Genomic DNA, 25,389 nt, shown 5'->3' with positions numbered 1-25,389 from the left:
TATACATCCCTGTAATGAAAAAAAGCAGATTGGTTTGTGTGAATATTATAGTATACTGCTACAAGTGTGCAAAACATCTGTTCTTTAAAAGAAAGCAGAGAAGAAAGGGGGGAGGAGGCGGCTTGCTATATATATATATATATCTCAGACTCCTATGAATGCTATCGCTTCCCTTTGCGAAGATTCAGCAACCTGAATTGCTATCTTGGTACAACACACCTCTCTTTGGTTATGGAGCTAGTAACAATACTTCAGTTTCAAAAACTTGCAAAAAGCTTTTGAACTGCATTCAGGAAGACTTCTAAATTAATTTTAGAAAAATTGAATCCAGTGACTACACAGATTTGAAATTCAATCCAAATTTTTCAAGTGCAATCCAAAAAGATAGTACAATTCCATCACAACAAAGGGATATATCTGGCAGTTGTGAAGTCCAGACTCTAGCAGATTTAACATGTAAACAATAAGCAAACCTTTTTCCCCCCCTCCCCCAAGCAAACAGGAAAGCACTTGCACCTATCTTTCCATAAGAGAACAGCAACAAGCCAGTAATAGCCCAGTTGCAAATGTTTTGAAACACAGGAAGACTGGAATATGTCCAAATCTACAGCTTAATTGAGTGCTCATTTATTGAGCTCCTAAGCAAAAGCTGATAGATTGAAGGGGTCAAGAAACTTAATATTTTGACCCTTTTCCTTTTACATCTCACCATAAGATACAGCTGGAGATGAGTAAAAGGAAGCTGCTGATCAGCTCAAAGAGCAAGCTGGCTAGACATTTGGAGGCCAGTGTTTAAGTCCTTCCCAAGACTGAAGAAATATGAGAAGTTACTAAATCTTCCTCTCAGGCTTACTAGGTAATTACCTAGTGTTGTATACAAAGCAGGGCAGGGGGAGAGGGAAGAGCAATGCCAGCTTCCCTGGGTCCTCACTCTTGCCCCTTTTTGAAGGCTGAAGAAAGCAAACATCAATCTTCAAAACAGGCAAGAGTGAGGACCCAGGGAACTACAGGCAGGTCAGCCTCACTTTGATCCCTGGAAAGGTGATGGAGCAGATAATCCTGGATACCCTTTCCAGGCACACGAAGGACAAAAAAGGTGAGCAGGAGTGGTTAGCACGGATTCACAATGGGGAAATCATGCTTAACCAACTTGATAGCCTTCTACGATGGAATGACTGGCTAAGTAGACAAGAGAGCAGGGGATGTTGTCTACCTTGACTTCAGTTAAGCTTTCCACACTGTCTCCCATAACTTCCTCATAGGCAAGCTGAGGAAGTATGGTCTAGATGAGCAGACAGTGGGGTGGATTGAAAATTGGCTGAACGGCCAAGCTCAGAGGGTTGTGATCTGTGGTGCAAAAGTCTAGTTGGAGGCCTATAGCTAGTGGCATACTCCAGGGGTCAATACCGGTTCCAGTCTTGTTCAACTTATTCATCAGTGGGATGATGCGACAGAGTACACCCTCAGCAAGTTTGCTGATGACACAAAATTAGGAAGAATGGCCGATACATCTTATCACACATCTTATCAAAGCGTTTAAATATGTGAAGGGAGGGTGTAAAGAGGATGGGGCCAGATTCGTTTCAGTGGCACCCAGCAATAGGATAAGAGACAACAGGCACAAACTGAAACACAAGAAGCTCCATCTGAACATGAGGAAAAATGTCTTTACTCTGAGGATGACTGAGCACTGGAACAGGTTACCCAGAGAGCTTATGGAGTCTCCATCCTTGGAGATATTCAAAAGCTTTCTGGACAAGGCAGCCTGCTCTAGGCGACCCTGTTTGAGCAGTGGGGTTGGACTAGATGATCTCCAGAGGTCCCTTCCAACCTCAACCTTTCTGGGATTCTGTGAACTCCAAGAATCTACTAGTTAGACTAGGCACCTCTAGCACTGAAATGTAGATTCACATTTCTATACAGGCAGGAGGCACAGGAACCTAGATGTCTCTTATCTAGACCAGAAGTGTAGCAATCCTACAGCTGAGGCACAGGATCACCTACACTTCCTCCTTCCTAGCTTTATACATCTAACAAGTAATAAAGATTAACCAAAACTCACATGCTGTTACACTCAGCTTTGCAAGTTATTTGAGACTGACTAAAAAATATTCACAAAAGAAAGCACATACACTTGTGTGTGTGCTTGTCTTATTCAGTGCCACATGTTCCACCTCCCACTTTACCAGGAAGATTAGGAGAGTCCAAGACAAAGTTGTTCACAATCAAGAAACGATAGTCTCCTTTAAACAACTGGAAGAAGCCTCCCAATTGCCAGTTCTGCTTCTCAAGGGGGGCTTTAACTGCCTCAAAGTCTGCTGGAAGGGAAACACAGCACAGTGCAAGCAAGTCAGCAGATCTTTGATGCAGCTGCTGGAGAGGCCAAACAGGAAAGGCACTCTGCTAAATCTGTTACTCATGAATAAGGAGGAACTAGTTGGAGACACAGCAGCAGCAGACTTGTTTGTAGTGACCATGAGATAGTAGAATTTCAGGGACAGCCTCTTCAGAGTACAAGAGCACTGCATCCCGTTGTAGAAGATGACAAGAAAGAGTAACTAGAGGCCATCGTTCAGTGATGAACACCTGGCTGAGCTCAAGCACAAAAGGGCATGAGAGGTGGAAACAGGGATAGCCTACCAAGGACAAATATCAAAGCATTGTCCAAGCATGCTGAGAAGGAATTGGGAAAAAGTCAAGGCTGAAGCTGAAGCTGGTGAGGGATGCAAAGGGCAACAGGAAGAGTTTCAGTTGGTAAGTCAGCAGCAAAACAAGACAAAGTATTAGTACTCCTCGTACTAAGTACTCCTAGTACTCCTAAAATACTCCTTCCTGTAGCACCCTGGAAGCCAAAGTGAGGAGGCATGGATTGGATAAATGGAGTACAAAGTGGTAAACAACAGACTATAATTAGGATCAAAAAAATAAGGGTCAACAGTTGAAAGCCAAACTGGCATTCTTCAGAGGTCAATACTAGGACTGATACCATTTAGTGTCTTCACGTTGGACATATATATTCCAGGCAGTCTGTGGAATCCCCATCCCAGGAGCTCTTCAAAATTTGACAGGTCAAGTTGAACAAGGATATCCAAGCTGCAGTTATTTGTGCTTTAAGCTGGAAGTTGGACTAGAAAACCTCCAGAGGTTCCTTCCTGTATATACATCTGACTTTCTACATGCTTCCTATACATCTAGCCACATATCGGAAGTATCTAAACCATTCTCACTAGCTATTGTAACAAAGTCCCCATACTCTCCAAGTTTATGTGGACATTAAAAGACTTAGGCAAGGGAAGGAGGTTGGGCAGGGAAGAGGAAAAAACAGCAGTAAAAAGGTTCAGTGAAAACTTCAGAAGACAAAGATTAATACAAGTTTAAGACAGCCCTCTTCTAGCTGTTTTTTTACCCTTCTGAATACAGTTCAGAGAAGTCAGCGTGGTGTTTATTTCCCCTTTACTGTTTTAATACTATTTTGTGAAATATCAGGGGAAAAGTCTATAATTTTCACTATCATTTGTAGTTAATGCAATCATACTGAAATACAATCATACTGAAAAATACAAATCATACTGACAGATACAATCATACTGAAATACAGTATTACAAATACAGAATTATGTTAACCTCCTAACCCAACTGCCAGGTATTCCTCAGTTTTGGATCATCTGAATTGAGCCTTAAGTCTTTGAAATGAAAAGTAATTGGGATCAGTTGATTTAGTGGATAAAAGCCTAAGTCATGATCACTATAGCACAAGCAGCTAATCATGTACAGTAAACACGTAAGTAAATTGAAACTTAGAAACAGAATATATTGGTTAAGACTTTTGCCTTTGAAAGTTATAAAGAATTCAGCACAGCATTAGCAACACTTGTGCTTCACACTCCTTGCCAAATTTTGATGTTACAACCTACTTTTAAATGCTTCTCTCCTGTATTACTACAGGAAGTGATTCTAAAACAGGAGAGTTAGTTTCAGGAAAGTAGGTATACTTTAAAAATTTTAAAAGTTGTAGAGATGCCTCATTTGCACCAGCAGTAACTAAAGCTTGCAGCCATTTCCTCCCTAGTATATTTTTGTCCCTATAAAGCACACTGTAGCACGAAGTACACAATATCACTCAGTTTCTTCTGAATAGTCACTGGCTTTATATAACAATGTTTATTCTTAACATTTCCTGGATTAAAAAAAATGAAAGTTTAAATAGCATCAGACTCAGTATACCTGACCTTTATGCAAAGCTTTAATGCCCTGTTTGCACTGCCAAGTTTGTAACACATGATATACAAAACCAGCAGCACAATCCCGAATTAAATTCTAAAAATACTGTAAGCTATATATAACACCTCCTACATTGTTTTAGAGTTAGAAAAACTCATTTAAATATTCTTTTGATTACATATAACACTTCAAATACCAGAAGTTTTTGTTCTTTTGTTTTACAGTTTTCACCTGCTTGCAGAAAGAATACCTAAGAGAGAGAAAACTTACTGCCATTACTAAGTTCCCATCCTCCTCCAAAAGGATTGACAGAACCTACATTTAAGCCATATTTATTATGTTTGCGATTAGACTTCACATGCAATAAAGCACACCTGTTCTTAGACTGAAATAATACTCAAAGTTTACAGACACAGAGCCTGACCATACTTTCCAGGTCCAGCTGTTCAGGCTGGCCTCCTTAAACACGTCTGCTGGATTTCAGATCCTGCCACCTATGGGTTACCAACGTTCTTCTGCACAGAGGAGACTGACGCAGAACTAGAAACTGCCAAAGTGAGCGAATGGCAACCAGTTAGCATCTCCACAAAAGTCAAAATAATCTAATAACATAGCCGAGAAGCACCCAGCCAACATCTTGAAGCCGTAAGTGAAATGCATTTAAGCCTAAGTGAACAAATGGCTTTGGAAAGATTCTCTTTTTTGTACAATAAGCCTTAAAAAGTTTTCTAGACCAGTGAAGTTATATACACTAACAACCCGAAGATATTTTGAGGTGTAGAAGACTTATTTCACAATTCACATACTAGAGGAAAAAAAGAAGCTCTTAATGTTCTACTTTGTTATTCTACTAGACATTCAAGTTTTATTGTTAACTGATTTAAAACAGACTTAGCTAGCAAGTAAAGCAAAGTACACTCAAGAGAGGAACAGTAAAGACATTCATTCGTAGCTCCTGCAGGTGAACATCAGTGGTTCCTCTTGGCTTTCTCACATTTAGAGGAGTTAAACAACGTATGAACAACCTGCCATGGGTTGAATATAGCAGACTACCATAAAGCAGACTTAGCAACCACCCATGTCCTTTCTCCCTAATCCTCTCTGAGGAATTTGGCATCTTGCAAAACCAACTTCCAAGCCAGGTAAAGGTAAGTAGCAGCAAGCCAAAAAGAAGACAGACTTGAACAAGAATGGCAGCCGCAGAAACCAGAGACCAGAGATTGCTTACACCGCCAATCATACAGTCTAGCATTCCTACATATTTTACTTAGCCCTACTTTACTGATTTGAAAAATTAAACAGGCATTTGGCAAGTCACTAGCTTTATAAACAGTGAGTAAAGTACCTGAAAGGCAGTTCAGCAGTATTAAGGTATATACTGATAAACTAAGATGACCAGCATGCTAATTACTAGTACTAGTGGCAGAAGAGCCCTTTGCTTTGTTTTCTTCTTTACTCATAGACAGTAAAACTTCTACTGGTAGTACTGGTACTGAACTGGTATTTCAAACTTACTTGTCCAAACCACTAAAACAAGTCTCAAGTTTTGTACCCTTCTGCCCAGTGCAATTAAATAAAAGAGTTGAAGTGTATTACATACTGCTTTAACTACGAACTTTGCTACTCTGCTACCCAAAAGGCAAAAATCACCTTCACAAGCAAAGCACCCTCAAGGAGTTGCTCTTCACAGTATTCCAGTTAAAAAATAAACATTAAAAGTTCTACACACGACTAATTGAAATCAAATTTAGCAATACTGTCATTAAAAAATAACCAGAATGCACTCACATTTTCAGCATGATGCAAAGCATATAGGACACTTAAGTCAGCAAGACAATCAAGCATAAGCTGCTTTAGCATGAATATAAACCAGTGTATACATGTGTGTATAGTTTTTTTTTTTTTAAAAAAAACTTGTTGCTGATGAATAATATGAGGACTAATGGCTATCTTTCCCACAATTTCCCAATGCTGTAATATAGCAGACAGGCACAGACAGTTGCAAACATCAGATGTCCAGGAAGCAGTAGCAGAACAACATATGCAGTCATGTTTGCCCAAAACACTCTCAGTCCACAGCCATAATTTATGGACTTCCTGAAACATCGGTGTTTGTCTTGGTTTTATTGTTCTGGAAATCCATTCAAACTGCTTTTTCACCCACCTATAAGTCTACATATCCAGTACTGCAGCAAAGAGTTCCACAGCTTAGTTTTCTTAATTTTTTTTTTTTTTTTTTTTTTGGGGGGGGGGGGTTCCACCTATTTGGAAGGTGTCACCTTCCTGTTTTATCATTAGGAGATAACATGAATGATTGCTCATTACCCAATTTCTGTGCCACTCACTTCAGAGACTTCTGTCTTATATCTGTCCCCTCAACATTCTCTTTCTCTCTGGCCTGCAATCTGATGATGTATGCATATGAAAACTGTTTCCTATTTTGGGTGTGTGTGTTTGCGGGGAGAGAAGATAAGGAAGAGGGACAGATGAGAAAGAACGAACAGAACTTGATGTTGTATGTATGATGAAGTACGCATGGTGCAAGTACATAATTCATTTTTATATTGGAAAAATGATTTTTGTTATGAATTTAGAAATAAATACTGAATAAAAGATTACTGAGTATAGACATCTGAAAATACCAAAAAAGTCTATAATAGACTCAAATTCTTTTACCATACAGGAACAATGGGTTCAATTCAGAACTTATCAGTTTGTATGTGACAATATGACTGTCTTGTCCTCACTCTCAGTACACCTATCTGCATATTTTTTATGCAAATGAGAGGGTAGATGGTAACAAGTTTGCCTCTGATAATTTTATCCAACTGATGCAGAAATGCATCTCTGGATTACAGCTTGAGAAGGTAATGACCCCCCCCCCCCCCTGCAACTTGCTGTTGCACTCACTGCAGTCAAACTCCTTTCTATTTTGGTAGCTCATTAACTGTAAAGTATGTAGACACATGACTGAGGAGCATTGAAATCACCTTCTCAAATGTAGGGCCTGCCTTCCATGAGAAAGTTACAATGATTTGGTAGGTCACTGCATCTATGGCATCCATGTCTCAGTGCAATGTCTCACCTACCTTTGACTGTTTATTGCCTTAAATTTCTACTAGTATCTCTTTATTTACAGCTTCCCAGGCATGCAAAAGCCTCAGAATTGAGACTGGGAGCCGAGAAGGTGAGTTTGCATTAAACTGTCATCACTTCAAGGCAATTTTTGACCAAACAGGAGAGCCTGCCTGACCTCAACTTCAGAATGAAATTACTAAACCAAGTGTAAACTTTGGAGGGGAAGGAGGGGAGAGGGAAGACTGAGAAAGAGGGAACGAAACAAGAACTGGGAATACAAGTCTAAGAGCTCAGTTTGTCAAGAGATCGCAGACAAACCTTGCTTGCTATATGGAAGTTAGTGAGATTTCAAAGCACTAGACATACAGGGAAGAATAGAAGCTAATGATCACTCAACTATGACTTCCTTCCCCTCTCCCCTGTGTAACTGCCACACAACTAAATTAAAAAAAAAAAAAAAAGTTTTCATGTTTGAGGATAAATTATCCTGGTTTGTTTTCCAGCATGCAAACATATGCTTAGACTTATTTTTCATGGTTGCTTATATATATATATATATATATATATATATATATATATATATATATATATATATATATATATATATATATATATATATATATATATATATATATATATCTACACAACTCAAAAGTTCAAATGCAACAATACTACAAGTTTTGGAAACTGAACAAAGGCCTGGTAATATACAGGCATAATACCAGAAGTGTACTTAATACAGTTAATACTTTAAATTTAAAAGTTTAGTTTGTAAAAAAGTTTACGTTAAGATATTAAAATGGAAAACAAATCTTTTCCACATCTTCATTGATCAGTTAACTAACCAGGAGACCAAAAAGCAGTTGTCTGTAGACGTTAAAATGTTTGCTTAAACAATCTAAGGTGATTCCACATTAGAATATTATTCTTGAAAAGATCAATCACACAGCTTTCTACATTACTGTTTAGTCAAAAAAGGGAAACGTCCAACTCCAGAGGTCAAATACCTTTAAACTCAATCCTAAAAACTGCAAGATGCTAATACATCCTTTCATCCTTCTGCCAGCCAGCTTTTCACTAGTACAAAAAAGTACTTTTGATGACAAAAAGATAGATTTACACTATACATAACTATGCAGTCTATAGGGATGCTTTATGGAACTTCTCAAGAATCACACATAACAACAAAAAAAATCTGAGTTTAACCTCATCTTAAAAGTTATGATACTTCTACTACAGACCAGCCTTCTCAAAAATCAGAAAAGTTTTATTTCAAGACCGTTTTAGGCATTAAAAAGAGCTCAGAAACCCCCCCCCCCTCCCTTCTCCCACTTTTCATTTGAGAAGTCTTTTTAGGGTCATTCTGAGCAAGCAGAAGTTTAACTGAAGACTCAGAGCTATCCCAAAGCTGAATTTGGATCCCACAGTTCCATGCTGAAAGCAGTCCAGTTCTGAGTTTCACAAAACACCTAGGGATGCGTAGCATTTTTAACAACTTACTCTGTTTGAAACTTGGACAACTATCTGTCTGCATTGCAGTGCAAAACTAAAAAATAAAAAAATACCAATTTGGGAAGCTATTGTTGAAGCAAAGGTACAAGAATACCTTAAATTGAGAAGATTATAGGAAGAACATAGCCTTGCTTCATCTGAACACTTTGACATTCCTGTCTCCGCTTCCCCCTGCCACAATATAATGTGCAACAAAAACCTATATTCTTCCCTTCATGTCTTATAAACTGCCATTTATCTTCTCTTGCAGATTTAATCACAAAAGAATTCATTTTTGGCAGTTACTTCTGTTAATTCACCACACTAAAATCTGCAAAATGGACAAGATACCAAGACATCTTCAACTTAAAAGCATACTGCCAAAGTTTTGCTTCATTTCCTGGTTAGATCTGACCTGTCTAGCAAATAAAATTCTAAGGATTTTTTTTCTTTTTTTTTTTTTGGGGGGGGGGGGTGAAGTCCAATTCAGACTTGTTCTACCACAGATCAAAGGTCTTTGAAAAAAGTCAGCAACTTTAGTGTTCAAAAATTCTTTATATTGTATATTTTCATGGAAATTCTCTTTGGCTTACGCTGCCTTTTTCCAAACTGAAGTTGACAGTCACAGAAAGTGAAGAATAGGTTTTATTTAGAAGTAGATCACATGCTTTCCTGGAACAGAGGAGATAAGTGTTGTATCTGGAGGATATTCTGACTCTACAGGGCTACTCACAGACAAGGGAAGTCCATCTAACAATCTGTTTGTGTCTGGAAAAGGTTAGAATGTGTGTTCAGGAGAGATTCTGTTCACTATTAGCAGCATTAGTAAAAGAAAGACTTGATCATGAAGCATACTCCTCTACATTAAGCTTTATCACAGAATAAGCTCTGATCTGTCCATAAAATATTTGCATAAAGTTTGCTCATTTTAGGATCATATACTATACTGGTTGACTATTTATCATGCACTTCTACCTCCTACCAACAATCCTTCAGAATATAAACTGCTCCTGGAACATTTAAACAGCTGCTGTGCATGACTTGGAGCAAGACCTGGTCCCCAAACCAAATCAATATGCAGCATTTTTCTACAGCTGCTAAGGAATATTGAAGATCAAGAGGGGACTGACTAGAAGTGCCAGCAAGCAGACGAGAATGAACAAGACAGACAGACACACACACACACACTCTGACTCTCTGTCACTGAAGAGTTCTCTAACTACAAGGATATATAGGTCATCTTGAGATCAAGAGGAAGGAGTTTCTCTTAAAATAAGCTTCTAAGGAGTCTAAGCCATTTTAACACCAGAAATTATTCTGAACATGCTTTAACATGTTCATTAGCATTCAAATGTAGTTTACACTACAGGGATATGACTCAAATGCATCAGGTGACTCATTTTTGTTTCTCATTATCTTGCTAGCTTAATTGCAGCAATTAAATATTTAAGGTAAACAAAAACCTAATAACAAGCAAACTGAATACAGTGATTCTTTTAACAGTCCCACATATTTTATATAGCTAAATCTGATTTTTTTTATTAGCTTCCATTTTAAATCTGAATTACTTGGCTTCCCAGTCCACATCCTCTTTTGAAAGCAAATTTCAAAGTCTTCTCTTTGTTAGGATATGTAGAGACTTTAGAATCAAATAAACAGAATCCAGTCAAAACTCAACTTGTTACTCACATTTTGTTAAAAAGCAGAGTTGTATATAGGATACTTTATGCTTTCTTCTGTACACTAAGAAAAGAAATTTCCAAAGAGTAAGAAAAAAAAAGTCTCAGAGTCCAAACAGTATAGGCTCAAGACTTAAAATTCATTATAAGTTTATTCTAGGAAAAAAAAAAAAAAAAAAATCATGAAACATGCAGTAGATACCAAACTCATCATTCCAGGTCATTTCAGAGGTTTAAACATTCCACACAACAACATTCCACACAACAACAACTCGCAGCCCTCACAACCAAGCATATGAGGTTAGTCAGACTCACCTTCCCTCGTTGATTCTTGCTTTGTCTCCTTGACAGGAGAAGTTCTCAATGTAGCCTAGAGTGCAGTTGATTCGCGCCCAGTCAGGCTGACACACAGCTAGGAAGTGAGGGCGCAGTCTGCCTATGGAGTACTTGGCAATGTCCGTCAATGACTGGCTAGCAGCTGCTCCAAAAATGAAGGTCCCGATGGCTTTGTAAATAGTGGCTACGTAGTTATTTCTGACAAATGAATTTGAGTGCAAATGGTTATAAGAGACAGACAGGGTCTCTCCTAGGATTATCTGAAAAGAGAGAGAAGGACAGTAATTAAAGAAACTTATCTGCTTTAAAAAAAAAAATGTTGCTCTATTGTTGTTAACACTTTGACATGTAGTTTCAGAACTTAATTTTGTAATCATTAAGCTGTAGGAAGAATTAAGGAATATTCCAGGAGTCAGCGTAGTAACCATTTCCAAATACGTAAAACTTTTTATGTGAAAGAGAAGCCTTCTTTCCTTATCCTGCTTCCTGCTGAACTGAAGTATGATTTTCAGAATATCTATTAAAAGAAAGCCTGCTCAGAATAAAACATTTATCCATATTACTTGACATAGTCCTAATTAGAAACATTTTCTCTAGTATCACATTTTATTCTACATATTTTTTTTCCTCTAGCTAAACTTCTGCTGAGCAAGTTCTATCTACTGTATCAGAAAGTTGTTGATTTTTGTAAAGCCAGAGACTCCTCTGAAGGGTCTAGACTTGATTTCCAGATGTGAAAGGACAGTTATTTAAAGAAACCTCCTATTGCTCAGGAAAATTAATTCTTTAGGGGAGAAAAGAAAATAATAAAATAAGAGTACAGAAGGAAAAGACACTACTGAGGATTTTAAGTTTTTTCCCCCCCTGCCCCCCAAACCTTGCATGTATAAGAGGTATCAAAGTCTATCTCAAGTGTTCACAGAAAGACAGATTTTTCTTTTGTTTTCCTCTCATTTTTGTCTTTTGCATTTTTGTCTTTTCTGAGTACAAAATTTCAGCCTCATTTTTAATGCACAAACAGGTATACCCAAACAGGTTAGATTATGAACCAGCCAGCCCCATCTTTTGGGGAAAGGCTCCACTCATACAGGTTATCAGATAGGTGCAGGACTGTATGCATATATGTAAAAATGACCTTTAAAAAAAAAAAAATCCTGTAAATAGCAAGTGATGGCTCATTCTGTCACTTAGATTAATTTTTTCCTGATGGAGGAAGCAGCAGGGAGATAATCAAGTTTCCATGATCCCAGAAAAGTACAGCTTGCATGAATGAAAATGCATTAGACATTCTGACACAGTGGGCAAAGCCGTTCTCAGCAGCTTTGCAGGTGTAAGGCAAAGGAACAATCTAACCAGGTGTATGACAAGTTTTGCACTTTGCACCATGCCATAAACACAGACTGAAGCTGAGAAACCTAAATTTTGGATAAAGTAGAGGTGGTAGGCTCTTATATGGAATCTATCCCAGACAGTAACTTCTTAATGAGCACAGCTGAACAAAACTAATCACAGCCTTGATAACATATTGACGGATAGATGAAGAATCCCTTTTAACAGTGCTGCGAAATTTGAAAGAAGACTATTCGCCATTCTCGCCCACATGTATTGCCAAAATTGGAGAGCAGAAGATACAGCAGTGAACACAAGTAGATTAAGGATTGTTCTTAAAGCAGACAATAACCCAAATTTCTATGTCAGAGAGCCTTTGTCTTAATTCACTCACTGACTACAGATGAAGTGCTCTCTCAGCACTTAGATAAGTCTCATGTATAATGAATTAAAATTCCTTTCAATTTATTTCTTTAAATTTAAGTTGTTCTTCATATTACTGATGATGATTATCAAGAGAAATAATGTAGCCAGTATGTGCTTTCATCAAGTTACAAGTATGGTGAACTAAGACAGCCATGATGCCACTCTCATCTCAGTTTGAGGAGGGAGATGTCAAATGGAGCCACCTCACTGGATCCAAACATTAGAATAGTTATCCTTTGTTTAATTTGAAGGCATTCAGGAAGAAACACCAACATTTCCTTTTATCACTTGACTTTTAAATCTTGCCAGAAAAACCTGATTTCATTACTAAGAGAAGGTCCCTGATGTTACAAAAATAACATTGTTAGTTAAATGTTTATGAGAGTCCATGTGGAGATTAGACAAATTCAAAGGAGAGAAATCCATTAAAAGTTATTATATTCACTGAAGCCTTCCCTGACTCGGGAAGTTCCTGAGCTGCAGATGGCTGCTAGGAAAGCACTCGAGGCAAACACCACTATTTGCTTGATCTATTCCTATGCTCGTCTTTACATATCTGTTTTGACCACTGTTAGAAATGGGACGCTAAGCTAGATAGACCTCAACTGTGACCAGGATGATTGCTCTTATGTAATACCAACTACTGAAGTTAGTCCAAGGTGAAAAAAGTAGTCCTACCTTAAAACTTACCAATATGCTGTCAGCTTAGACCATTTGCCAGTTAAACTCAAAAAAATGAAAAGATTTTTCAACTCCAGAAGTATTTTTGTAAGGATCTTACCTTAAAAATCCAAATGCATGTGCCTGAAGTTAAGCAAGAGTCATGCTAATACATACCTCAAGCTTCCTGCTACCGATTATGCAAGTCTGTCCTTTGACCATCTACTGCAGTGGCTTATATAACAGCAATAGGGCCACTGCACTAAACAGGTTTTAGGTCTGGGACATAGTTAGATGGCAAGCTACAGCAAAGCAAGGAAGAGGCAACTAAATGTCAGGCAGCCCACTTCCAGTCAGAGGCATGGAAAAGGCCAGAAAACTGTACTGCCAATGGATGGAATACATGGCTAATCGCAGTGACAGCATACAACAGGCATCAGAGGTACAAGTCTTACTCAGGTCTTCAGAGTGTTTTTGAAAGTTTTTGGAAGGCCAGTTTTTCCAAGAAAATGAAATTAGGCTGAGTCACAATTTTCGTTTCTAGTCCCACATTTCTATAGGGGGTGGGGGGTTCTTGGTTCCATCCAAGAACAACTATAAGTACAAACTGACCTTAATGTTGGAACCTAGATAAAAATCCATGCCTCTTATACAAGAGAGAAAGTCAGATGACCATAACATCCCTCCTGATTTTAATCCATTAGCTGAGGGAAACAGCTGGACAATGCTTAGCTTCACATTTAACTGCTCCTTTTTCTGCTTTTAATTCCTGAAGTATACTTGGTTAAATAGTTATATACTTTAAAACCTGATTTGGCATAATAATTAATAATAACAATAATAATAATAATAATAGTTCTAACTCTGCTCAAATTGTATCTGTGATGAGCTTAGATGTCACCTAAAGATGTGTGTGGGCTGAAGCTTTTTAGCACATCAGAGCAGGGAATCCGAAATCCCTGTGGAAGGGTCATTGTTAGAATAAAGTGCAGTTTCACAAGATATAAGACACCCACAGCTACCTAAAGAGATCCTGCTCTCCTCATATGCCTGACCACATGTTCCTGCCACTTCTTGTAGCAGCACTGCTGCTTCTCCAATTTTTTCCATAGCCATTTCTCTCAGTAACCCAGCAAGGGGAAAGAAAGGAGGAAAAAAAGGCAGCAAAGCAATGTTGCACCAGGCTAAGGAATTTCACTGGCTTATCTTGGTTCAGATGACACACTAGTGGTGGCAAAAGACAAGGCAGTAGGGGAACCTTCCCTTTTGTCAGTAGCAAGCTATTCAGTTTGCTCGTAGTGATCCTTACCAGAACACCATCTCTACTGCTTTAGTACCTGCTCTTAGGGCATTATTTGAAAGTCAAGACACTCTAGAATACAGTTTTAGGAATCTGTTTTAACAGATGGGCCCCTCCTCCCTCTCCCCATCCCCGTTGAAATCAAATGCAATGAAGAAGAGTTTGACTTACAACAATTATACTGAAAGGAACAATTATTCCTGCTAACAACTTATAAGAAATGGTGTCCTCTTTGTATGGATATCGGATGGATTCATCACTACAGAAAACTCCTCTCTGGAAGGGGATACGTCCTGAATTGAGAATTGCAAAAGGCAAGCCAGCTAGCAAAAAGGAATAAAAAAATACATTACATAAGCAATATTTAGACTCCAATGATGATTATACCCCCACATTTTCAAAGAAAAGTGCATAAAGAGGAGAAGACATGCAGCAATTCAGAAGGGTATGCACTTTATTTTTCCAATGGCTGCCTTCTTGTCTTTGCAGCCCTCAGAAATTGCTGAATCACATATACTTGCATGGGGAAGGAGAGCAGGACAGAATTTCTCTCACCTTCACCTACAAGTCTGTGTGCACATCAAGTATGAAAGCAGCCTAAAACCATGACCGGGTGAACCGTTTAGTGACAACCACAGAGTTGCTCAGTCTGCCGCTACTGCCATTATTGTCCACTACTCCTTTGTGTTCCAGCGAGCAGCAGCTGCCCCCTTATACCCTCTCTGGCCAGCTTTGAGTCAGAGAGAATAAATTGCATTTCACCGAAGTAGAAAAGGGGGGTTCTTTAGGAAGTGTGAGCGTAGAGGTGGTTCAGAAAGTGACACAGAAAAGAAAGAAAAAACCCCACCAACTTAACACATGCATGCGATTCTCTTATTTGCACACACACTGGGTAGTTCCCTGGAACAATGTGGTCACTGCACATGCCCTACAGCCTCAGGGCACGGATTTTATTCCCTTCTCCACCAAAAGAGGAAGTCTTTGGCTCATTTTAAGCTCTACAGAATACGTAAGGTTAACGTGCACAATGGCTTGTGCTATTCCACCTCAGACTTGCAACACTAACTCAAGGAAGTAAGCTGAACAGCAGAGTTAAAAAGGAGTTCAAAACAGGATACAAATAAAGTCACATTTTTAAACCCTGCATCCTCCACCCCGAAACACAAGCAGAGTCTACACAATCTGTTTGAGTACAGGGGTGAATATTCTAAGAAACAACTGTATGGAAAAAGAAGAAAGAGGAGACTACCAAAAACATCTAACAAAAAAGAATGAACATCATTAACTTCAGGATATACAGCCTTGCGGAGTTCAAGTGATTAAGAGCAGTTGATCATGAGCTCAAAATTCAGCAACACCACATAAAAAAATGCATACCTATTTAGAGTTAGACAATAAAAGTCATGAACCGGACTCAAACATTCAGTCCCATTCCCACAGGAACAAAAAGGAAGAGACATTCCTAGTCTACCAGTAGGGGATCAGAAAGATAACTGCCTCCCTTTTTCCTTTCCCCCAGAGGAGGATGTAGTTGTAGTCACAAGTCTTTCCTCAGGACTTCAGTGTCAGGGCATGGCCCACTTCTTCCTTTCCATATATGTACCAACCAGTCCCAAATAGATATCTGCAAGCAAAAGCAAGCATGGAGAGGGGGAAAAGAAAAAAAAAAAAAAGGCAAGGAAAAATAGAATAAGCAAGCAGTAGGAGAACTGGGAGGGTCACAGTCAGGATTAAAACAATCCAAAACAATAGCAAAACACACACAACAAGCTTCAGAGCCTTTGCAAATCTCTTTCCCTTTTCGACCTCCATGGACTGTCTTTCAAACGAAGCCTGACTCCCGGGCCAGGAATGAACGAGGGATACTGTTGTTCCATCAGAGATTTGCTATGAATTTTGTTCTTTACTTCACACAAAAGCGATTGCTTAACCAAAGCTTTAGTCTTAGGCAAGGAAGACCAAATAATAAACTAATAGCTCATATGGTAAAAATTTCAATGAAGTGGTCTCTTATGAATGTGAAGCAGCACTGACTCACAACCCAGTGGTTAAGGGCTTGTAATAGTGCCCAAGTAGTCCAGCTAAGCACCTTGCATAAAGGATCAAATATGTTCTGTGCCGTTACGGTCATAAATCAATAGCATGCAAAACCTCCCCTCTAAAAACAGCATAAGAATTTGGCATGGCACAGTGGCGGTATTTCCAGTTCCATGTCAAAGGGCCAATTCAGAACCTCTCCAAGGGACTGAAGCATTCAGACACCAGCCAGCTCAGAGCCCTGCAAGCTGTACTCCACAGTACAGTGCAAAGCTTAACCATTCCTATTAGAAACCTGGAACCCAAAACAGTTTCTTCTTTCTTGGCAGGGGAAGGGAAGGAAGAGAGTACAAGCAGGGGGCAGGGAGGGAAGTCAAAATAAAGGAAATTTTTCCTTTCCAACAGGAAGAGGAGCGGGGTTTTGAAAAACTCTGCAGTCCAGCCCTGACTTCTGCCCTCTCCCTGTGCTAGTATTATTGACAGCGTATCTATATGATCAGCTGTTTAGCTTTTAGCTAGATAAGTAGTAGTGCAAATAAAAAACAAATAAATAAAATTGGAAAAGCAGTAGTGAGCAGACAGAATGAGGGGGAGTGATTTTTGTCACCATAAATGGTGTTGAACTACAGCCTTACTCTATAGTGAAAAATACTTAAGTGAAAACTTCATCCTTTTTTCTGCACTTCTTTACACCAAGATTCAAGACTACTTATTTGAGAAGGATGTATTTTTAAGGTCTCCAGAATTAGAGAATGAGGCATATGCAAAATAAGAGCAATTCTCCAAATTATTTACTTTAGAGTAGGCAGTTTTAATTGGCAAGGTGAACCAGTTGCTTGTTTAAAAAGTAACAACTTCAGCATACAGGCACTAGTACTTGCTAATTCTACCAGGACCTGCCACTGGCATCCTGTTACTGGCTCTGCATCATCCTCTGTGAAGATCTGTTCTACGAATAGTGATATTATAGCTTATTCCTCATTTCCTCCCACCCTCACCTGATTGTTTCAACTTTTCATGGAGGGGGGGGTTGGGGGAGGGTGGAAACTGCCAGCAAGTTTCCAGAGTGCTGAACTCTTTTTTGGTATGTAATTACTGGCTACTAAATCAGAAATGCATAATAATGGCATATGGATCCAGGGAACAGAAGTCCCTGATGCAGTGGACGACAAGCTGTGCTCTAAGCAGATTTGCAAGAAGCTGCTGGAAATGTGTGCTCACTCTTCAGCAATATTCAGATTATTATGCTGGAAAACAGAGTCTGGAATTACTTGCAGTACCTTCATACATCAAGATCATGCAATCAGAATAGCTAAGCAAGCAGCCTAAGGTCTGTGTTTGTTTTGCTTTTAAGCAAGAATGAGCTGAAATAAGTTACTAAAATGCATTCTCTTTCAAGTTCATTCTCTTTCATAATTCATTTCCATCTAATTTAGTCTATTTGAAACCAATACCACTTTGCTCTTACCTCTAAAAGGAAAAAACAAAAACCTCAATATTTACAGGCTCACTGTCCAGTACACCTTTAACTTTTTCCACCTGCTTTACTGTTTTTCTTTTTCCTTCTCGAATGCATAGTTTTCAACATTTTTAGGATTTGAGAGTTGTTGTTCTTTCTCTTCCTAATATTCTCACAACCCTTTTTAGATCAAAGGACAGTATCTTTGCATTGTCTGCGCTAGAAAACCTACACTGCTGGTTACTACTTCCAGGAATAAAGTAGATTACAGCCTGTTTCCAGAGAAGAACTATGGCCTCACTGTCTGAGATGCATCTTCATCTGGTTAGTCTTCCACAGACTACTCTCTGGGTCTACCAAAACTACAAACAGCATGGTTGAAAAACTTCATTTCACTCTGGAAACAAGTAAGTTTTGAATAATCAGCTTAAACAACAAACAAAAGACCCCCTCACAACATCAGGAAGGATTCTAACCTTTCTGGAATACAACTCTTTAAAGCTGTATCATTGAGAGAAAATAAAGTATTATGCTATCACTTGTGTCTAGCATGGTATGAGTGGCCTACTGAAATACCAGCATTGGAAACGAAACTATAGGATGAGTTTGTTCCAGAGAGCTTGGAGGAAAATAGTAAGTCTGTATCTGAAGGTCATCTACTTGTTCACTATTATTCCCAATACTAATACAACCTTATAAACAGTCTGCAGAAGTCATAACCAGCAAAGCAAACTTGAATATGTCAGTTGCAAAATTGAGTATAGCATGATAAACATGATCCAGAATTTAGGTTAGAAAGCATAATTTCATTGAGACAGTCTGACAAGTTCTAGATATCTACATGGCTGGAAGTAAAACAGCTCACTGGAAGATGTGTGTGCACTTCAGTACAACACTGCTAAAAAAAATGCTTGCACAGTTAAACTAAGTGTTCTGCAGCTTCCCCCAACTGCTTTACAGATTTAAGGAGTAATTCCACTAGTCATTTCTTGCCTTATTGTTGCTTAAGACATTTCAGTACTGAAAGACAACCTGCTGTATGAATCCTTGAAACAAAAGTTTTAACTTCTGGAACTTCTAAGAACTTCTAAGCTACATCATTTCTTATTTACCATTTGCTCAATCCAAGGAAGTTGACAGCCTGAAAGGCCAACATCTCAGTACTGGCTTTTCATGTCTTTCTGATGAAAAAATTCTGAATGTAAATGCTTGTCATCCCTTAGAACATGCACCATACAACAGGTCTAATTTACTAATTTTAAATGCACATAGATTGGCTTGACTGTTAATTGTTTTTTTTGGGGGGGGGGGAAGGGAAGGAAAAGTTGCACAGAGAGGCAGCAATTTATAAGGTTTCTGGCACATATAGGCATAAAGGAAAACTTATAATACTTTTTTAAAAATGATTCAGCAAGTTTTTTTTTTAATATATATGTTAAAAAAACCTTAATTTTGAAGTTCAAATTCAAGTATTTCAAATATATACCTTAAGTATTTTCTGCAGTGCAAGCACCCACTCATCTCCCCACAAGGTAATGCAGCTGGGGAGAGAGTATAGAAAGTTTGGCTTTTTCATCTCAGCACAAGTGGGAAAAATGCAAGCAGAAGCACTGACGTAAGTGATGAAAGATGTAAAGCCTCCAATCATAGGAGCATCCCTAACTTTGTATGTTACTTATTGTTACTCAGAGATATGATAATTTCAGAGGGCAGCACTGTAGCAGATTTCCTATGATATCTCCTACACGATAGGACTGGGTATCACTGAAAATCAAGTCATATTTGTCTTCATAATGGCACAATCATTAGTGTTAAACTCCCCAAATACAGTCAGTCAGAGAAGAAGTCTTTACAGTGGTACAGAGATTTTATGCTTCCTAGCCAGAAGACCTCTCCACATAAAGTCAAAGTAATTTCTCTTAAAGAAAAGTAGCAAGGATATGCAACAGCTAGTTAGTGGGGAAAAGAAAAAAACGCTACTCACCTTGCATATCAGTCATACATTGCCTCTCTATAAATTAAAAGGAAGGGTTTGCTTTTTCTACAAATAGCCATTTTCCCCTAAACAAGCTACAGTTTCAGAGGGCAAACTCTGCAACATCAAAAAGGAAAGTCAGATTTGTATACACAAGTGTTAAAAACAAACAAACCACAACATTAGTGGAGTGAAGAAGGCAGATTGTCATTAAAGGCTCAGTATTAAGTACTTCCCATATGATAATACCAAAAAGCATCCCTGATATGAATCCCAAGTTAGGTTCACTTGTGAACCCGAGTGAACTGTAACATGGTGAAGAAGTTGCCTGAAGGGATGATGAGAACAGGTATGTTAAGGGAGGAACTATAAGGCTCGGAAAAAAAGGTTACCAGTAGGGTAATCACTAGGATCAGGTCACCAAACAAACTTTATTCAGTGAATATTCATTAGTGATTCTGGCATAACTGGAAGACATACTGCTGACAAAGGAGGCAATTCCTTGACACAGTGGAAGAACACGGTCATCCAGTTCTTCCTGCAAAGGAACGCTAAAGACTGAGGGAAGAGAACAGATGGCGAGTTGTGTATTGTTAAGTTCAGAGTCGTGCACTTGGAGGTTAAACTCCTCAGAGGAGCTGGCAGCTTGCCAGTTCAAAATAGATGGGGGGGGCACGCACGAAATTGTTTCCTATGGTTGTTGTACATTAATATAATGCATCCGTAAGACAAGCCTTTTTCAGAGGCATTAGTATTTTTAGCTAGCTTAAGAATACAAAGCACTGACAAGAATTTCTTCTGAAATGGCATTCAACCAGAATCTACAAACATACTTGGTTTGAACTCGTTTGTCAGATGCAAAACAAAGGAGGACTAGGAAGGTACAGTCTTCTTACAGGAACTAGAAAAATTGAGTTTTGCAGTTTAGCAGGACAGAAGGGCTGTAAATCAACTAGCTACATAGGCAGTAGATACAAGAAAGAGCAGCAATACTTGTCCAAGAACAAGCATTAAATAGCCACAGATATGGTTGTTAATTGAAGCTATTCCTAACAAGCTAGATAGGCCTCTGAAACTGCCTTCCAGTCAGAATACAAATGGTAGAAATGCAAGTACTTCCATTCATTGATGAGGCTAAAATTAAAAAATTGCATAGCATGCTTTTCCAATAGCCTGACTCATCCAGTTTAATGCACTGGACTTCCTCACAAGCTGTTGCAATTTCTGACTGATCATATTTTTTTCTGCAAATACCATGTACAGCACAGGTCTATTTCTTTCCCAGTTCCTAACCTTGATTAGGTTTCTTCATTGCTACTGGGCATGACGTTTATCTCATCATGGAACCAAAAGCTGACCGTAACCACTCAGGTTATGAGAGAGTATTTCATGCACAACCTTTGAGTTGCACCTCCTACCTTCCCCACAAAAGACATCACTTGACATTTAACTACACTGAATTTCACTTGCCATGTTATTGTCCAGTCTTCATCATACCAGGCTCTCTGCAAGCTTAGTAGCCATCCTTTACCTTTACTGATCTGAATAACCAACTTTGTTACCTCACTGTACACACTCTTATCCAGGGCATTTTTGCCTATACTGAACAGTGCAGACTCCTGTGCAACTTCACTTGTTACCTTCCTCTCCTGTGAGAGCTGGGGGGCATTTACTTCTTACATTTCAGTTAACCATATACAGGATTCTCCTTCTAATTCCATGATTTCATTCCCTAAGATTTTAGTGAGGTAATCATTTGAAACTACAGATCTAAATAATGAGGTTTTTTTCCAAATGTTGTTTTAGTCTGGAAACTCCCTCTTCCTCCTGGTCTCATTTCCCACCATTACTGATCAGCCACTGACACAGACCTTCATTCTACAAGAAAAGTATCTTAGAGAGATTAGGAGGAGAGGAAAAGTGATGGACACCAGGAAATGGTAGGTATGTTTCCTACAAAATAGCTTTATACATCTATGTTCAAACAGTGGGTAGCAATATTTTTCTCCCTCCAGAGTTTAGAAATGTAGGTTAAAAGGCTTTCCTAGCCCTTCTCCTAGCTCTTCAAAAGAGGTCACCACCACTTTCATTTATCCAGTGCCAGCTTCATTAGCGTAGAGGAACTTAAACCTGGGGGGGGGGGGAGGACAGTGAACTTCTTATGCAAAAAAGAAAAAAAACAAAAAGCACAAAAACCCCACAAAGCATAAGTAGTATTTTAAGATTTTAAATGTTCTTTCATCAGAAATCAAAGACAAAAAGCACAAATTCACACTACTTCCCCCAGCCTCTTCTGTAGAGGTTCATTACTAACTGCATCAGCACAGACATCCACAGTATTCATTTGCACACCACCAGGAATCCCGTCTGGAAGCAAGTATTCTGTAACACCTTGTTCAGAACTTTTACAAGTTGAGCATTGCTCTGTGTAACAGCTTATATTCTGTGACGGCTGGTTATGGTAACGTACAGCTCTTTGCTGATAAGAGTCAGACTTTAGCTTCTTCTGCTCAGTATCAGAATAATGCTACTTTCCTTATCTTACAGACCTTTAGAATCTAGAAGTGCGTCTAGCAAGAATGAGCTTATACCATCACTCCATAGTTCACCAAGATAAACAGCTGCATTTTGTAATTCAACTGTCTCTAAAAGAAAAGGGTAAAAACAATCTCTCTGCATAGGTATTTTCCTGATTAAGAAGGAACAGAGATTATCAGATGACCCAGAGGAAGGGAAACAGAAAAGGCAGTATAGAAAAGATCCTTTTTTCTTCCTTCACCTGTTCTCCCTGTTGCCCATCTGGGGCTTCTGATGCAGTCCCTTCCCCTACCCTTCCCCCAGCATCTGAAGTCTAGGATGTCATCAGCAAGTAACTACGTGAGAGACTTGAGAAAGGAGAAATTCATGCCACAGACTGCTCTTTTGCTTAAATGACAGCCTTTAAATATTGAAGCTGCAATTCCCTCTCCCATTTCCCCCAGCTCATTTTAACACTTTCACATACTATGCTACGTAATCCCTTCAAAAATAAGTCAAAGCCGCTGTGACAGCTTACCTTCTTAGAGTTATTACCAAGCTTCATTTAGCATTTTAAAAACCTTTGTTCCAAGTTCCTTCCACTGCCAGGCTGCCAACTATTCTACTCAGTTTTTTATACCACACTCTTCACCACTGTATTAGTAAGTACATCTGAAGGGTTGAGAGTTCAAAGGGAAAAAAAGCATCCACAGCATCCAAGTTGAGACTTTTACTAATCAGGCTGCTGCAATTTTATTTATTTTTAAATAAAGTTTATCTAGTAAGCATTATTTGTATTACAATTATAAGCTGGAATCAGTGCTTCTCAGTCTTCTTGCTCATCTGATTTCAAATCGAATTCTTCAACACACTCTTGCCATAGTGAGGCTGGGCCAGAAAGCTGGATGTAGCTACTGCCATTTCTGAACTTCTATCCCCCACAGCACTGTTCTCACCTAAGAATTACTCAGTTTAACCAAAGTATATTAGCCCTATAAGTTAACCCTATTCACAGTATAAACATTATTATTATGCTGGCTTTAAACAGAGTTTGGCCAAACACAAGTTAGTTTATTCCTTAGAATAATTACAAAGGACTGGTTTCTCAAAAATGATATTCATTTGTATTAGTACAAGCTGGCAAATTAATGTCCAGTAGATGAAATTCACAACCTGGTATGAGATCAACATTGCCCAAAAAGGTAAATTTAAATTAGTTGCAGAGCTACCAACAAGGGGCAATAAAGTTATGGCGTGACTGCAAACAATGAAGTACATATCAACCAATGTAACAGTCTTAAATAGGCTTCATTACAGTCCCCTGCTTTATCAGTCTTTACCACAGTAGCAATTGCATTTGTTGCTCGAGAAAGATAGGAATTAGCCAAATAGGTGCTTGCTTCCTTAATCAAATAGCTGCTTTTAATCAAAGCTTTTACTTTTGCAAAACAGATTCTGCTTGTAAAACAACAACAACAAAAATTAAAACATTGTCAGAGAAGAAAGCAGTAGATGGTTTCCAGAGTATTACCATTCCTACTACTAATCCTAGGAAAAGTTACAATCAGAACATTTATACATGTGGTAAAGAGACATCCCCATAAACATCGAGCCTAATACGTAACAGATTAATTAGTCTTTGTTCCTCTTGGCAGAGGAACAAAACTAGTGGGTCCCTTTAGGGAAGGCATCATGCTACTGAAGACAGCGGCCTTTGCCAAATCAAACCAAGACTGTTTTCTAAAGACAACATGACATGACTACCTAAATGTATTTTTGGATGTCTTATGTCTTCAAGGTGGAGAAATTCAAGTTCTACAATCCTTAATACAACTTCCTCCCAAACAAGTCACAAGCAGCAGAGCCCACCCCAAAGAAATGAACTTACTCCATTTACTACTAAACACTTCCCTGTTTGTAAGTCAGGAACATCAGCATTTGCATTAGTTTGTTTAGTAGCAACAGGTGTGGCCAACTGCTATGTTTCCCAAAAGCAGAATGAGGCAGTTTGAGTTAGAAGCACTGAATTCTAGTTCTCTCATGAATCAGTCCAGCATATAGGAACTTACCCAGGGGTTGCTTCCCTTCGCCTCTCAAACAGAGCAGCCACACCAAGCTCTGGCAGGAAACTATTGAAGTCCTGCTCAGAACCTAGCAAGGGGAGCAGACGAGACCAGAGTTGCTCTGTTCCACTCTTGTGATCAGAAAAATGCCTCAAAGATGCCTCCTTTGCTCTGTTCCTCCTCCTCCCACACCTAATCTTAGATCTAGGAGAAGCTGCAAGGCTGAGGAGAACAGTTGTAAGAAGCAAAAGGACTGGAGGAAGAGAAAGTAGATTTGGAGATGAAGTCACTAGAAAAAGCCATCTGAATAGGACACATGTAAATATACCTGTAAAGGCTCTCTTCATCCCTCATCTATATTCTTATTTATACTATGCAACAGTTGATCTGGTATTTCTGACCTCTGACAGTGTCTGCATGAGATCAAGTACAGCTTCTTAGGGATTCCTTTTAAAATACTCTGAGTTGCAACCTATAAGGACAATACTCCATTATTTGGGATGAGTTAAACATGTCATTTCTTTATTCCTCTGGAAAAAAGACTCATTTGGGGGAGGGGAGGAAGGTATAAGATCAGAAAGATCATCTTAGGTATGTGAACTGTCAATCATCTCATGGACATGAGCTGCTCAGAACAGTGGCCTAAAGAGATTCATTTCTCCAGAAAACTACCAAGTATTATTTGCCTCCTAAGCCTCCAAATATTAATACAAAAAGCAAAAAAAAAAAAAACCAAACAAACATGCTTTTCATCCAGACACAGGAAACAATTTTGAGGTTTGAGTGGTATGATACTATAAAGTGGCACCTGGAAAAGA

The 25,389-nt window shown here is 38.8% G+C and overlaps 1 protein-coding gene across 2 annotated transcripts in view; it reads right to left on the bottom strand.

The window, feature by feature from the left end:
• The window catches only part of LOC135324277 (phospholipid phosphatase 1-like), a 72,769-nt gene that overhangs the window by 28,524 nt on the left and 18,856 nt on the right, over positions 1–25,389 (bottom strand). The window contains exons 2-3 of one of the 2 annotated variants that reach the window (XM_064500184.1): positions 14,692–14,843; positions 10,785–11,065 (exon numbers count right to left, since the gene is read on the bottom strand). In XM_064500184.1, coding sequence (XP_064356254.1) covers positions 10,785–11,065; positions 14,692–14,843 — 433 coding nt within the window. The remainder of the gene's footprint in view (positions 1–10,784; positions 11,066–14,691; positions 14,844–25,389) is intronic. The other variant, XM_064500183.1, reaches the window with a different exon arrangement.

The sequence above is a fragment of the Dromaius novaehollandiae genome, chromosome W, assembly GCF_036370855.1.
Source record: "Dromaius novaehollandiae isolate bDroNov1 chromosome W, bDroNov1.hap1, whole genome shotgun sequence".
Taxonomy (NCBI): domain Eukaryota; kingdom Metazoa; phylum Chordata; class Aves; order Casuariiformes; family Dromaiidae; genus Dromaius; species Dromaius novaehollandiae.
This window is presented reverse-complemented; position numbering and strand designations above follow the sequence as displayed.